The 17,518-nt window shown below is 38.5% G+C and overlaps 1 protein-coding gene across 1 annotated transcript in view; it reads right to left on the reverse strand.

Annotated features, from left to right (window-relative positions):
- The window catches only part of GALNT14 (polypeptide N-acetylgalactosaminyltransferase 14), a 339,215-nt gene that overhangs the window by 62,680 nt on the left and 259,017 nt on the right, over positions 1–17,518 (reverse strand). The window contains 1 exon segment of the mRNA XM_043985329.1: positions 979–1,004. Within this exon segment, the coding sequence (XP_043841264.1) occupies positions 979–1,004 (26 nt within the window).

The following is a 17,518-nucleotide window of genomic DNA, read 5'->3' on the forward strand; positions in this document are numbered from 1 at the left end:
ATGGTGATTTTAGAGCTAACTAGATTAGAATGAAGAGAACCAAGTTAGACCTCCTTGGTGGAATAGTGTAGCTTAGGGATAAGGTATCTCAGGGCATTTCTCTGTAGTTTTCCATGTGGTTTGTATATTCCTGGAAAACAACAACAACAACAACAACTATATACTAAGCTCTGTTATAAGCTGAGCTATCAGTAAGATCAGACAATTATAGATACTCACATCAGAGCTGGCCTCAGAGGCCAGCTTTTATATATATACACACACACACACACATACATACATACATATGTTAAGGGCTGTCACTTCCTGACGCAAAGAAAAGACTCCTGGTCTTGCCCTCAAAGACCTTCGCTTCATGGGCAGAACTCTTCTACAGTAAGTCTCCAGCAGGTGGCGTTATTCCAATCGTTACACATACACACATATACATACACGTGTATGCGTGTATACATGTGTATGTGTATATGCATGTATGTGTATACATATATATGTATGTGTATATGCATGTATGTGTATATGTGTATACATGTAAATGTATGTGTGTATATGTGTATACATGTATGTGTATGTGTGTATATGTGCGTGTGTGTATATACATACATACACACATATATATACATATATATACATATACATATATATATATATATACTCAGCCTTTTCTTAAAGAAATCCAATGCCTCCTAAAGCAGTCCATCTTTAAGCTTGATAAAGTAAAACATTATAAAGTTATCCTTTGGTTACACCTGTAATTGGAACCAAATAGAACAAATACAACCCCTTTTCTATATCACAACCCTTCTATATTTGACAAAAGCTTCATTTCCCATTTTCATCCTTTTTTCAGGATAAATGATCCTCATGGCACAGTTAGATCCTTCACAACTTCTGTTGTTCTTTGTATACTCTTAGGTTTGCTATGTTTCCCCAGAATGTAGGCACCAAGAACAGAACATAATATTTGAGCTATGGTTTGACCAGGACAGAGTACAATAAGATGATTCCTTCTTAGTCTAACCTAAAATTTGTTCGCTTTTTGGGCTGTCATCATATGCTAACGGTATCAATCCATTAAAGCTCAGATCTTTTCAGAGTAAGTGCTAAATAACCATGGTTCCCCAACTTCTATGTGAGAAGCTGTTTTTTTTTGAACCTCAGTGTATGGCTTGAACATTTATCCCCACTGAATTTTGACTCATTAGCTTCAGGCCTAATGTTCCATCTTGTCAAGATTTTTTTTTTGAATCAATCAAGAGTGTCATCCAGTATTTTTAGCTATCTCTGGAAGGCTTTGTCACCTTAAAATTTCATAGACAAAACATCAGGACTTTAGGATTGTAGAATTTGAGCTGGAAAAGATCTTAGGGGTCTTCTTGTGAAGCCCCTTCTTATTAAAGATGAGGAAATCTGAGGCCCAGGGGGCTTAAATGACTTGCCACTGTCATCCAGGTAGTAAGCACCAAAGGCAGTATTTGAACACAGGTCCAGTCTCTTCCCATTGTACCACCTTGCCTTTGTCCAAGTCACTGATAAAAAAGTGTTAAATAGCACAGAACCATTCACAGATCCACAGGATATTCCACTAATGACCTCTTTTGAAATTGCTATCAAGCCATTAACAAATTATGAATAAACTGCTGGCTCCTTGATAAACTTTCTGACTGCACATTCGAACAATTCTGCACCTACCTATAATGTGTATACTACTGTCTCACTCAAATTTCTCCATTTTCTTTCACAACTCAAATCACAAACTTTATTAAACACTTTCTATTTCAAGGCACTGAGTAAGGCTCTAGAGAAAGACAATAGTGAAACAGTTCCTTCTTTCAAGGAATTTACACTGCACTGGGAGGAACATGAGATGTATATAGATAGTAAATGCAAAGTAGTAACACCATTGCAAAAATATGTATTTCAAGGGGAGAGCATGAGACATGGTGTCAAATGAATGTATTTAGACAACTACATCTAAACTCTAGAGGCACTGTGGTGAAATGCAAAATGATGGTCCCAGAGTCAGGAAAGACTGAGGCTCAAATCCCACCAAAGATGCTTTACTCTTTATATGACCCTTGGTAAAATCACTTAAACTGGGTCTCAATCCCTTCATTAGGAAATGATAGGGTTAGATTGACCTCATATGCTCTTATGATCCTAAGTGTTCTACATCACAGGCAATCTGGAATCTACCAGTCTACAACTGTCAACAAAGGGAAATTAAGTTAATCCAGCACAAACACGTTCCCAATAAAGCTCTCTGATCACTGCTTCCTTTTCTACATAATCAATAACCATCCCTTTAAGAAAGCTCTAGTATTTAGGATGAAGCAAAGTCATTGGCCCCTTAGCTTGAAGGCTTCTTTTCACTTCTACTTCATGACTGGGTCAATGTAGGCCATGCTCAATCCCACATGACATCTCCTCATTGTCTAGACCTTGCAGAGATTCTAGATATGATTAGGACTCATCTATGCAAGTCATTTAGTACTATAGGAAGTAATTCATCTGGGTCTGGTGAATTGAACTCATATGGTGAGTTTAATGGAACCTGGGTGCTTTCTTCCTGCCTTCTTATTTAATATGAGTATCGGTTGCCTATTAGCTATTTTTGTTCTGTCCCTTAGAGTCCAAAGATCATTATCCTTCTTGAGAAAACAGAAAGAAAGTAGAATTGAGCAGCTCTGCTATTTCTTCCCTACAAAGCAATGTGGTAAACTGGAAAAAGTGGAACCTTGGAATAGGAAAAACTGGGTTGCATGCTACTTCTGGTATAATCTTAGAAGAATCACTTACTATCTCTATGGGCCTTATTTCACTTATTTCTAAAATGAAGGGGGTCCTACATGAATGATAATCTAAGGTCCCTTTTGAGCCTAAGTCTACAATCTTCCAATGTCTTTTCATTATCCTATCTGCTCTCAGCAGGGTACTATTGGTTCTCTCTTGTTTCCCCCAATAAATTCTTTAAAAAACCCCAACCCCCCAATAGCTTTTTTGTTTGTTTGTTTCTGAGCTTAGGTACTCCAGTTCTACACCATACCATTGTATCCATTCTCCACTACCTGCCTTCCTTTTCATCTTCTGTATATCCTTTTTAAAAGCCTATTTTCATTGATCATTCCCCAAACATCACAAAACAAGATATAATGTTTATTCACTTCCCTTCCCTATGTCACCAGATCACTGAAAACTCTGTCATCACCAGAAATTACTCTTTCCCCATCTCTTGAGAAACACTTGTTGTAGAGTCTTGGGATCCTGACATCCAATGAGGGGTGAGCAGATTCTCACAATGATATTGGGCAAGGCATATTTAATGGTTGCTTCATAAACTGCACAAAACAAAGAATTTATGCAGTTTTCAGGTAACACTCCCAGTAGCTAGGGCAGCCACCTTTTAATAGTGGTAAATGGTTTGGGGGAATCAGGAAGGAACTAAGCAGGGTAGAGAAGGGAAGGAAAAAGAAGGAAGAGAGGGAAAACTCGGGGGATCTGAGGTTTTAGTTTGTTTTTGTTAAATAGTATGTTATTTTTCCAATATCATGTAAAGATAGTTTCCAACATTAATTTTTTATAAGATTTTGAGTTTCAAATTTTTCCCTCCTTCCTTTTTCATCCTATCTCCCCAAGAAAACAATAAATCTGATATAGGTTATCATGCACAACCATATAAACATATTTCCACATTTAGTTGTGTTGTGAAAGATGAAACATAACAAAAGGGAAAAGCAAAAAAACTCTATAGTTCTTTCTCTAGATGTGGAAAGAATTATCCATCATGCTCTTTTGGAATTGTCTTGGATCATTGTGTTTCTGAGAAGGACTAAGTCAATCATGTTGCTGTTGCTATGTACAATGTTCTTCTGATTATGCTCAGTTCACTCAGCATCGGTCCACTTAAGTCTTTCCAGGTTTTTCTGAAATCTGCTTGTTCATCATTTCTTATAGCACAATAGTATTCCATTACATTCATAAACCACAACTTGTTCAGCCATTTCTCCAATTGATGGGCCTTAGCTTCAATTTCCAATTCTTTGCCACTACAAAAAGAGCTGTTATAATATTTTTTTATATGTGAGTCTTTTCCTCTTTTTAATGATCTCTTTGGAATACAGACCTAGTAGTAGTACTGCTGGATTGAAGAGTATCCACAGTTTGATTGCCCTTTGGGCATAATTCCAAATTGTTCTCCAGAATGGTTGGATCACAATTCTACCAACAATACATTAGTGTTCCTATTTTCCCACATCTTCTTCAACATTTATCATTTTCCATATTAGCCAATCTGATAGGTATAAGGTGATATCTCAGAGTTGTTTTAATTTGCATTTCTATAATCAATAGTGATTTAGGGCATTTTAAAATATGACTACACATAGCTTTAATTTCTTCATCTGAAAATTGCTTGTTTATTTGAATCTGAATTTGAATCTCAGCTCTGCCATTAACTGTATGACTCCTGTAGCTTCCATGGACACCTGTCTGTCTTCTCCCAAGATTATCAGTATCAATACAGGAGTCTTTCCCCAGAAATAAAATTAAGTGGAATATTCCACAGCTCAGATACTGCCCAGTTCTATGTTTCTAGGAGCTCATAGATCCAGAGATTTGAACTAGAAGATTTCGTGGGAGGTCATTATGCAATCTTATTTTACAGATGAAGAAAATGAGACACAGAAGGTTTAAGGGACTCTCCAAAGTAACTCATGAGTAAATGCAGAGACAGGATGGAGGCTAGGTTCTCTAAGTCTTGGAAAGCTGTGTAGGCCTAGGATGAAAAAAAAGGAATATATGAAAAGCGGTGCTTCTCTCCCTGGTGTTTCTGTCTTTGTGTTGCCTTGTTTTTTGTGCTGACTTTTAGGGATGCAGAAAAGCATCTGCTTGATTACTATATAGCTTGTTGCACATTGGTGATGAATTAGTTTTCTGCATATCAATCTACACTGCATCAAGGACAGCGAGGGAGACATAAAGAGGTCTACCCTCTAGTTCTAGGAAAGGAAAAGGAAAAGAACCTATAAATACAAAAATAAGCAGCATTTTTTTCTTAATAGCTCCAAACTAGAAACTAGAAGTTGTTTAAGAGGAAGGGCTGAACAAAGGGTGCACGATGAATGTGACAACTGGTCTTAATCCCATAAGAAATGATGAAACAGGACAGTTTTAGAGACTATCTGGAAGACTTCTTTTAACTGATGCAGAGAGAAATAGCAGTAACTCAGAGAAAAATTCCCCACTGTTGCAATAACGTCATGAAGAGAAGCAATCTTGAAAGACTTTGTAGCTCTGATCAATGCAATGTTAAGTTAGAGGAGTGATGATGGAACATGCTCTTGACCTCCTGCAGAGAGGTGATGGACATAAAATGCAAAAAGTGACCCATATAGTTTAGACATGGCCAACATGGGAAATTGTTTCTCTGAACTATGCAACTTGTTATTGTAACGATTGAATGACGCCACCCTGCTGGAGACTTACTGTAGAAGAGTTTCACCATGAAAGCGAAGGTCTTTTGAGGGCAAGACCAGGAGTCTTTTCTTGGCATCACTTCCTGCCGCGGGCCCTAGTGGGAGGAGGAAGGAAGAGACTGGCCGCTGAGGTCTCGCGCTCTTTCCTGAGGACGATGCGGAGAAGGGAGCTAGAAATGTGCTCTCCCTTTAATAGATAGAATCTAGGCCTTTCCTCTCTTCTTTACCAAATTTCTTATTTCTCCTTAATAAATGCTTAAAAGTCTAACTCTTGCTAAAGCTTGTAATTGATTGGCGACCACTCATTAGATATTTAGACAGTTTAGCTAGAATTTTAACCCTTAACAGATGGCTGAACACGAAGAGAAAGCTAAACTCACGTCCTTCTCTGATCCTTCTGGTTGGGTAAGAATTTCTCTACCCTCTCACCTTTAACTGCTAAGTACTGGCTTACCTGGCTGTGTTTTCCCTTTAAATTTTTTCAAATGGACCTTTTAAACTCCCTAATTACCCTATTTTTGATTTTAGTCTGTTTAACCAGACAAATGGAGAGATAAGATCATGTTAATGCTTTGTTTTGGTGGATTTTTCCTATTTTTCTTTTTCTTTTTTGGTTAATAAGAGCCAGCAACCTTACTCACCACAAGGAAATATCTCTCCCTCTCCCAACCATGCTTTTTCAGAGAAACTGAAGAGATTCCCACAGCTTTTCCCAGTTCTAACAGTATTGTTGCTTTAATTTTGCATGCCTGAGCAATGACCCACCCTCTAGAAGCTTTTAATCCCCTAGCACCTGGAGCAAAGTGGGGGAAGAGGAATCCAGGGCCTGAGTTCAAAATCAAGTCTGATTCAATTGCTCTGGGTCCCTCCCACTCCTCTCCAGACCCCACCCCTCTTACTCCTCCTATGCCAAGCCCCCATAGCTTCCCCTGCCTGGAAGTCCAGAGATCTGATGCGCATGCTCAACTTTTCTACCTGCATTTGCAGCTTCAGGCTCAGCCCCTCCCCGGCCTGGCTGTGCTTTTGAGACAATCTTAGAAAACTCTTTAAATTCCAGATATGCTCTTTTTGTTCTAATTTTGCTAACCTGCTTTTGTCTTTAATTAGTAATCTTATAAAGCATTTGTATGGTTGAAAAGCCCGACAGACAATATAGAGGGGTAAAGAAGAAAAACTTAGATGAATAAGAATGACAATCATCAACATAGTCAAGACTCTGCTTCTTTTGCGCATGGAAGGGTATATATTGTACAGAAATGTAGAAGTAAGAAGCAAGGTATTGATATGAGTATTGGGGATTTTAGATATCGGAATCAAGAGTGTTCTGAATTCACTCAGATTATTAATGTCAGTTCAGAGGTTACATAGGATTTCTATGCTATTACATATACATTTTGGAATTAATGGTATAGGTTTATTTTCATAGAGATTTTAATGCTTTTGAGATTGTGTCTTATACTTAGTTTCTAAAACAAGGAGAATATTTGTAAAAGCTTTTTATAGTCATGCGATCAAGTTTATATTTTGTAATACTCTTATTAATATTAAGTTCATATTCATTTAGATTTCCCTAGTTTGAATTTCATTGTCTTTTATTATTCCACGTGTATTTTCTTCTATTCATTCATCTATCTAATTTTGAAACATGGTTTTGATTTCATAATACAATGTTAATTCTAGGAGTATTGTGCTCCCATATTCTGAGTTATTTGTTTTTGCTATTTTTTCTCAACTGATTATTTGATCAAACTCTTTATATGCATTTCCCTGGCAAATTGTTTGCCATGGCAAGTATAATTGATTCTAGAAGTATTATTTTTGATAAGCATATTCCAAAAAAAAAAAAAAAGAGGGGAACATTTGTAAAAGTTGTCTTTGAGATGTGTATTGTGCTTTTAACTTGTAGTTAAATATGTTCAGATTTTTCAAAAAAGTATTGTATACTAAGTTTTAAAAAATAAGGGGGTATTATTTGAAATTGTTGCATATTATATATATATTATTTTATATATATTATATATATATTTATATATATAATATTATATATATTATATTCTGTGTCAAGATGTATCACATTTTTTTGCAATCATTTATTATCCTCAATTTTTAAATGCCATATGAGACTTGGATATGGGAACTTATCATTTAAGACATTAATTGAACTTTATTCTGAGTTATCAGATGCCAGTTGGCAAGATTGCCATCCAGTCACAAGAGGAATACATCTGAGAGCAGACACTGAACTGTCACATGAGGGGAGACATGCATGAAGTCAAGGTATGGCCGAGGGAACAGCTTTTGACTAATGTTGAGGTTGGATTCTCTTGGTTTAATATTTTATTTTATTTTTCCCCACAATATTGTACAGATGGCTGGAAGTATTGATCCCACCCATCTCACTTCTACACCTGGCTTCTATGCTCCCTCCTATATGCCTGATGCCATGGACATCTCAATCCCATGCATCTGATTAAGTCTGACTCAGTTTCCTCCAATATGTTCGGTGGCATGGACATGTATTCCATCCACCTATTTTAAGCCTGGCATACTGCATGGAGAGTACATATTGCTCAAGTGTGGGAATGCTCATATCCCATCATTTCTCTGTTCTTTTATGGTAACCCCCATAATTATCTCAGGTGTCATGATAAATAACAGTGTTGAATTTGGCCTTGACATCTGTTACTAATTATATTAGATTTTAAATTTCTCATAATGGCATGAGGATAATTAGGCAAATGATGCAAAAAGTGATAAAACAAAGATAAAAATTATTTTTATTAATTAATATTGCAGCTATTGTCTTCTCAATTACCTCCATAAGGGGGGGACTATAGTAAGTATTTTAATTTTAAAGAATGGTTCAATTTTTGTTTTATTATATGTTTCATGGTAACAACTAGATTCTGAATTCCCTTAGACATGTTTTTGAGAACTTTCATGTTTTTGAATTGATTATTGAAAAAGCTATTTTTAAAGTAGTGTTAAGCTCAATTTGTAGAAAGTTTTCCTGGCTGATTACCAGCTTCCACACAATCAACCCCTGAAAAAGACTTCCATTCCACGATTACACCTAGAGGACATCTGAGAAAAGACTTTCAGGAACTTTAAATGAACAGTTTTGATTTGTTCTTTTTGTTGGTTTTTTTTCTCTTTCTGTTATAATATACAACATCTGTAACATGTATTCTCTGCAGAGGCCCTCCCTTTGCAAGACTAATGTCTAAGCGTCGGTTCATGAGGACAAAAAAAAAATCACCCCTCTGGACAAACATTTCCTCTCTTCCTCTTTCTATATTTTTTGTTCACATATTATTAGTTAGCATAGTTATTATATTCTTTTTACTGTTCCGTCAAGGAAACATTTTGTTTCTTGAGGACAACAGGGGGGGACTGTAACGATGGAATGACGCCACCTGCTGGAGACTTACTGTAGAAGAGTTTCACCCATGAGCGAAGGTCTTTGCAGGGCAAAGACCAGGAGTCTTATCTTTGGCATCACTTCCTGAGGCGGGCTAGTGGAGGAGGAAGGAAGAGACTGGCGCTGAGTCTCTGCGCTCTTTCCTGAGGACGCTGGGGTAGAAGGGAGCTAGAAATGTGCTCTCCTTTTAATAGATAGGAATCTAGGCCTTTCTCTCTCTCTTTACCAAATTCTTATTCTCCTTAATAAATGCTTAAAAGTCTAACTCTTGCTAAAGCTTGTAATTGATTGGCAACCACTCATTAGATATTTTAGACAGTTTAGCTAGAATTTTAACCCTTAACATTATGATGTTTTTTCTTTTTCTTTTCTTTTCTTTATTGTTAGTTGCAAGGACAGTGGTAAGGAGAGGGAATCAATGTTTTCAAAATTATTTATTTATTTATTAATAAAATATATGTATGGCTCTGACCATGTCACTATCCTAGTCAAGAAGCTCATTTTTTTTTCTCTAGGACAAAATAGAAACTCTTCTGTTTCTGTTTGGCATTTAAAGCCCTTCACAATTTAACTCCAGCCTAATTTTCTAGGATTAATGGTCATTACTACCCTTCACGAACTCTACCTTTTTGTCCAACTGACTTAATTGCTCTGCCTTGTCTGACATTCCATCTCCCATCTCAGTACAGGATCCTTCCCTTCTCCTCATACCTGGAATGTCCCTCTTCTGCACCTTAGCCTTAGAGAATTCCCAGCTTCCTTCAAAGCTCAACTCAAGTTCCACCTCTTATAAGAAACCTAGCTTGATCCCCTAGTTCCTAATAAATTTCATATCCCAGGAAATGACTCTGCATTTTGTTTGTATAGGTTTTGTATTTACTTATATGTGTACCCGGTGTCTCCTAATGGTTTTTGTATGTGTATCCCCAGCACCTAGCACAATACTTAGCACTTAGTAGGTGATGAATAAATGTTTGGTCACTGAATGAAAGATGAGTTGAAACAAAGAGAACTAGCAAAGCCCAGAATACCCCAAATTAATCACCAACGGAGTGCTTTATGCCTCTGGGTCACTTTTCATCTCACAGAAAGGGACCTTTTCCCTCTGCTCAAAGTCATTTTATTGGACCAATCAATCTTTCCCCAAATTAAGCTGTCTTCTTGCTTTAAGATACAGAGTCACGGAACCCCTAATTTTAAGACCAAACACTTAATTTAGTCCTTAGGTTCTCACTTGTCATTCATTCTGGCAGAATCTAGTTAGTAAGTGACTTTGAAATCCAGAATGGGCTGAATGAAAAGAAACACTCATTTTTGATGTGATGCTCCTTTCTCTCAAGGGTGTTTGCAAATATAGCTCATCCATCGTCTCACTGTTGTCATTGCTGAATTGGGGGACATGTTCAGGGCTACCTCCATAAATGTAGGTGCACATATACATAGACACACTATGTACAGCCAACAGGCTAAGTTGTCCCTTAGAGTCTAGTAACAATGCCAATCATAGGATCATATGATGTTCCCACCTTCTCATTTTGTAGGTAAGAAAACTAAAGTCTAGAGAGATTTATATGATTTTTCCTCAGAGGAACAGAGGAAAAAATGAGAAGAACCATGAAGTAAATCCATTTCCTCTGACTCCAAATCAATCACCAATTGGCTCAAAAAATCCCTCAATGTTGCCATCTAAATTCAGTCAAAACTCAGTCTGAAAGACAAGGCCTTCTGCTTTAGCTCCAACATGTCTTTCCAGGATTTTTTCATGTGACCCCCTTATAGAAACATATCAATGGTGTGTCAGAGTGGAGAGAAATCTGGCCTCATAGTCAGAGAGACCTGTCATGAAGTCCTGTCTTTGACACCTTTTGGATGTGTGACCCTGGACAAGTCACTTAACCTGTGAGTATTCCAGGCAACTCTCTTATATGCAAAGAAGGTGCCAGTTTAGATTTATGAAGGGAGTTTCTTCATTAGGAGCTCTTTATATCTAATAATTCAAAGTTCTAGCCCTTACCTTCCCAGTTTATATATTCCCATAAGCTATGGAAAAACTGGACTATTTGTTGATCCCAAACATGTGTGTTAATTTCTTGCCTCTCTGTCTTGGTCCATCCTGTTTCTGCTACCTAGAATGTCCCTTCTCTTTTCAACTACCAATATCCTAAATCTTTCAAGGCCCATCTCAAGAATCATGGCCTTCATGATGTCACCAAAGGCTAACAATCGCTCCCTTCTCCAAACTGTGCCCCTCCCAAAATAAATAAGTGAATGAATGAATAGATAGATAAATGAAATTTTTAAAAAATAAAATTTAATTTTTTTCAAATTTTTTAAAAGAGGAAAATGAGGAGGAAAAAGGAAGTAATGTTATAAAAGTTGATGCTTGTTTCAAGAAATAGCATGCATTTGAAGGGGAAAGGTGGGGAAACAAGGGAATTTCTCAATGCTTATATCACCAATCTGGGAATAGCTTTTGATAGCTTAGGCTGGTCATCTTACTTAGCTTTTGAAAACCCCATATTACAATTACAATTCTCAATTTTTAATTATCATTTACTAATGCACTATTGGTGGAATTGTAAACTGATTTAACCATTCTGGAGAGCAATTCGCAACCATGCCCAAAAAGCTTTAAAACTGAGCATTCCCTTTGACCCAGCAATATCACTACTAGGTCTGTATACTAAAAAGATAATAAAAAAGGGAAAAGGACCCACATATACAAAAATATTTATAGCTGCTCTTTTATGTGGTAGCAAAGAATTGGAAATTGAGGGAATGCCCAACAATTGAGGAATGGCTGAACAAGTTGTGGTATTTGAAGGCAATGGAATATTACTGCACTGAAAGAAATAATAAGCAGATGGATTTCAGAAAAACCTGGAAAGACTTACATGAATTGATGCTGAGTGAAATGAGCAGAACCAAGAGAACATTGTACACAGTATCAACAACATTGTGTGATGATCAACTGTGATAAGAACTCTTCTCAGCAATACAATGATGCAAGACAATGACAAAAGACTTATGGTGGAAAATGCTCTCCCACATTCAGAAAAAGACCTATGCAGTCTGAATTCAGATTGAAGCATACTATGTTTACTTTTGTTGTTGCTTTTTTGTTATTGTTCTTTTTTGTTCTTACAACATGAATAATGTGGAAATGTTTAATGTGATTAAATAACCTATGTCAAATTGTTTACTGGCCACAGGACAGGGAGGGAAGGGAGGGTGGGAGAAAAATTTGGAACTCAAAAAATATCTTTACATGTAATTGGGAAAAATAAAAATTAATTAAAAAATTAAAAAGAAAAAAAGCTAAAAAAAATATCATATACAAGATCAGGTATGGGCAGCTAGATGGAGCAGTGGATATAGCTCCAGGCCTGGAGTCAGGAAGACCTGAGTTCAAATCTGACCAAAGACACTTACTAGCTATGTGACCCTGGGAACATCACAACCCCATTTACCTCAGTTTCCTCAGTAAAATGAGCTGGAAAAGAAAAAGAGCAAACTACTCAAGAAAGAAAGAAAGAAAGTGTAAAGAATTAATTGTTATTTGAGGTTTTTATGCTTCTGTGCACACTGGTCTGGGGCTCCACGCACTGGTTGTAGCCGTTGTCAGGGCTCTGGCACCTCACATAATCACCACTTGCTGATGCCTACATGGGCCTGGCAAAATTATAATGATTGGAAGCCTAGTGAAGGCAGTCATGTGACTGTCAGAGTGGCCATCCCATTGGCTGGGGTTGTGTGGGGTGTTTCTAGGTTTGGGGGAGGAGAATTGGGCATTCTAGGTAGAAGCTGGAAAGCGACAGGCATTCTACTGTGTATTTTCAGCTGATTCCTGGGCAGTGGTATTTTTTCAGGTATTATAATTTCCCTTTCCCTATTTTATTTCTTTTCCCTTGATCCTACTGATCCTGTTTGTGTGTTGTTGTTTTTTAAGTCCGTTCTTGTTAAAATAAATCTTGTTCTGTTTTGAGGGAGGCTGCTGGTCTCCTTCCTTGCCCCAATATTGTGGCGAGCCGCTTAGCTAGCACTCCCCAATTAAAAATTGGTCCCCGCAAAACGAAGGAAGGAAGGAAGGAAGGAAGGAAGGAAGGAAGGAAGGGAGGAAGGGAGGAAGGGAGGAAGGGAGGAAGGGAGGAAGGGAGGAAGGGAGGAAGGGAGGAAGGAAGGAAGGAAGGAAGGAAGGAAGGAAGGAAGGAAGGAAGGAAGGAAGGAAGGAAGGAAGGAAGGAAGGAAATAAAAGAAGAAAAGAGTGGGGGGAGGGAGGGAAGAAGAAATTAAGAAAGAAATCATGCTTGCTTTCAAAGTGATAAATTTAATTAGACATGGTGAGAAGGTAAGGAGTTTGTTATTATTGTTCAATTGTGTCCAACACAACGCCATGAACTTTGTCTATTGGGTTTTCTTGGCAAATCAAATGGAGTAGTTTGTCATTTCCTTCTCCAATTTCTCCCCATTTTACTGATAAGGAACTAAGACAAATAGGGGTTAAGTGACTATACACATAGCTTATAAGTATCTGAACTTGTAAGTATTTTGAACTCAGTTCTTCTAGACTCCAGGGCACTTCTCTACTGCACCACCTAGCTGCTCCCTAGATTTTTTATCTTATATTGTTATTACTTCCAATAGTTTCTAACAAATGTATACAGTTGAAATGCATCCTCTTGCATTATAGAGCTGTTACTTTATTTTTAAGTGGACAGCAAAGCCTCAAAGGCTGGTTTATTGAGAGGTAATGTGGTGCATTAGTTAGAACATTGGTCCTGATGTCAGGAGGACGTGAGGGGTTTGAGTCATCTCACCTCTCTAGGTCTTAGCTTCTTCATCTTTAAAACAAAGGGGCTGGACTCAGTTATCTCTAAGGTTCCTTCCAACCCTAAATTTAGTATTTAACTGTCTTCAGAGAGGCTCATAAAAAGGCCTTTTATAGGATCTTCTTTAATAAGTGAATCTGATCTGAGCTCAGCAAAAGTTCATTCTCAAAACTAAACATGCGCCCTAAGGTCCAGATCCTTTTCACTTTGTTTCTTTGTTTCTTTCTTTTCTTCCCTCCCTTCCTCTCTCTCTCTCTCTCTCTCTCTCTCTCTCTCTCTCTCTCTCTCTCTCTCTCTCTCTCTGTCTCTCTGCATGATCAGTCCAGATAGGGAAAAATTTGTCTCCATCTCCCACAACAAATACTGATTCTACTCAATCTTTACCCATTCATTTCTCTAGTTGGTTAATTAGTATTAATTCCTTTGACCTTTCTTTTAAAAAAAAAGTAAGGTGAAAGTGGGATGTAGCAGCCAGCGATAGACACAGACTTACAAAGCTGGAAAGAATCTAAAATACCGTCTTATTCCATTTTTATAAACCAGTAGATTAATCGATTTATAAACAAACTATTTATTTTATAAATAAGTAGATATTTATAAAGAGATCAATAGAATGGTAACTCTTTCCTAGTCCAGTGGTCCTTCATTTATATCACCCTGCCTATGCAGACTGTGAAAGACCTTGAATGTCAGACTTAGGGTGCAGCTATTTTCTCATTTATAGCCCTTGAATGACTTGTTCATCACAGCAAAATATCCCTAAATCATACTATTAATGATGCCCATCATCCCCATAATATTAGTATGCTCATATACATAGGGATACCTCCTAGTGAAATATCTATTAGTGACACACAAAGTGTTTTATTTAATATTACCATCCATCCTGGCCTGGCCCTAGTGAAGCTCCCCCTAGTGTTTTTTCTTGTATTGATCCAGCCTGAGTAAAGTATGCCTGGTTAACACCAGGTTCTTTGTAGATCTGGTTTCTCTATGTCAAACCACTCACTCTCATTATCAGGACTAATATTCTCCAACACTGTCATCTCTTTACTGGTTTCAGCAGCAGGACCCCTCCAGGATCTATTGCTAGTCCCAGACACCAAGGCTGATATAGAGCGATCTCTTGGATATGATTGAGGAATCTCTAGACTAATAGAAGTTGGAGGCGAAGCAGAGCCCCTTCAAAGGCTTCAGCTGGAAAGGAAAGTTCCCCGTGAGAGAACAGCTCCCAACCTCATCACTTTGTATTCTAGGAGTCTACATTCATGTCATCTGATTAACATTGATTCTTCTGTAAGCGCTCATACTGTGTTTGATAATTAAAATTTAAAATTATTCAATGAGAACAAATCGTTGGCTGTGTTCGGCTCAGTCACTGCAGGGGGAATGTGTCTCTATCCGCAGAGGGGCCAGATGTAATGCCATCCATATAGACACCCCTGACACCAGAGCCAGGTTACCACCCCAGAGCAGGCTGGGAAATTCCCTTCTAGCAGTGAGGTCGCTCACTGCTTCTGAACAGGCTTCTCTCTTTCTACCTTGATTTGACACATTACTACAATCCCTTGGTCTCTGTTCCTTAGCTTGTTCATTGGTCCCCCACCTTTTGTGGTCTTGTTTGTGACTTCATTGCTATAGGGAACCTCTGCCCCTGCAGATGTGTAATGCTTCTTCCACTTACAGGTTTAAGACAATGGCCCTGGGCACGTGGATGGATAAGTGACTTGCCAGCCAATATGAGTCAAAGGTAAGACTCAAACCCAGGTCCACCTGATTCTGATGCTTCAGCTTCCTATCCTCTATGGTATGTAGCTTGCTCTTTTGGTCTGCTCACTTAACCTTCTGTGTCTGGATAGCTACTAACTCTACTCATTCTTCTTGGTGCTTGATGATGCCTAATAGATGAATCTCAGGAGAAAGGTCCATAGGCCTCCTATCATACCTATGCATTTACTAACTCCCTCTGAGGGTCTGTTCAGGGAATCAACAATGGCAATCAGGGGCAGCTAGGTGGCGTAATGGATAGAGCATCAGCCCTGGAGTCAAGAGGACCTGAGTTCAAACGTTCAAATCTGGCCTCAGACACTTGATACTTACTAGCTGTGTGACCCTGGGCAAGTCACTTACCCCTAGTTGCCTCACCAAAAAAAAAAAAAACCAACAAAAAACCAAAAACAATGGCAATCAGAATCCCTGATATTTTTATAACCATTGAGCCTTTCTTCTGAGAAGAATGCATGCCTTCCTTTCACCATGAGATTGTAAGCTCCTGGAGGGCAGGGACTGCCTTTTGCCTCTTTTTATATCCCCAGAGCCATAGAAGGTGCTTGGTAAATGCTTATTAACTGACTGATTTATTCCCTTTTGGGACCCTGAGGGTCAAATAATAGAGAGGCAAAGTGCTCCCTCCCAACTCTGGCCACACCACAAAAGACAGAGGGAGAGAACTGAACCACTGGATGGGTTAGGGACTCAGACTCCAGAGTCCTGCTTCTGAGTGCATGCTAGAGATATCACCATACTTATGACTCTAAGTGTCTGTTATTGTTTTGTTGTTGTTGTTGCTATATTTTCTCAAAGGAGGAAATCGAGGTATGAAGAGTTTTTCATTGGATGAAAAAATTAATGGGCCAGGTCTCCTGCCATCTATTTGGTCCATCTTGTCCCCCAATGCTGCCTGACAGTGGCAGACTACTCTGTGGTGGAGGTGAACAAGAGATAAATAATAATCATAGAATCAGAGGTCTAGAGCTAAAAGGGACCTGGGCGCTATTTGGTCCAACTCTCTTTTTCCAGATGTGGAAACTGAGGATCAGGTAGTTTAAATGATTTGACCAAGGTAGTAAGTATCAGAGGAAAGGCTTGATGCTAGTCTTCTCTCCACAGAGCCAGTGGTAGGTTTTTTTCTGTTTTATCAATACTAGTGGGTAGCTGGGTGGCACAGTGGATAGAGTGCTGGGCTTGGAATCAGGAAGACTCATCTTCCTGAGTTCCAATCTGGCCTCAGACACTTCTAGGTGTGTGACCCTGGGCAAGTCACTTAACTCTGTTTGCCTCTGTTTCCTCATCTGTAAAATAAATTAGAGAAGGAAATGGCAAATCACTCCAGGATCTTTGCCAAGATAACCCCCAAATGGGAACACAAAGAGTCGGACACAACTGAAATGACTCAAAATCAATAAATCAATAGTAATAGGTTTTGAAAGCACTTTACATTCATTTTCTTTTTGACCCTCCTGGCAATCCTGTAGGGAAAATAATTCAGGCTTTATCATCCAGTGAGAAAACTAAGGCTCAGAGACATAAGGGACTTGCTCCAATTTGAACCCAAGACTCACCTGACTCCAAGACCTCTCTCCACTAAAACACAGGTAAAAACTAGTTTATATCCTGTTAAAGGCTAAAATTCTAGCTAAACTGTCTAAAATATCTAATGAGTGGTCACCAATAAATTATAAGCTCTAGCAAGAGTTAGACTTTTAAGCATTTATTAAGGAGAATAAGAATTTGATAGAGAAGAAAAGGCCTAGATTCCTATCTATTAAAGGGAGAGTGCATTTCTAGCTCCCTTTTCCACCAGCGCCCCCAGGAAAAGAGCGCGAGTCAGAGCGCCCGGCTCCCCCTTCTACCTCCCACCAGCAAACGTCACTTCCTGACGCCAAAGAAAAGACCCAAGGTCTTGCCCTCAGAGACATTCGCCTCATGGTGCAGCTTTTCTACAGTAAGTCTCCAGCAGGTGGCGTCATTCCAATCATTACAATCCTCAGGTCTGGCCAGATCAACTGCTTTCTTTC

The sequence above is a fragment of the Dromiciops gliroides genome, chromosome 2, assembly GCF_019393635.1.
Source record: "Dromiciops gliroides isolate mDroGli1 chromosome 2, mDroGli1.pri, whole genome shotgun sequence".
Taxonomy (NCBI): Eukaryota; Metazoa; Chordata; class Mammalia; order Microbiotheria; family Microbiotheriidae; genus Dromiciops; species Dromiciops gliroides.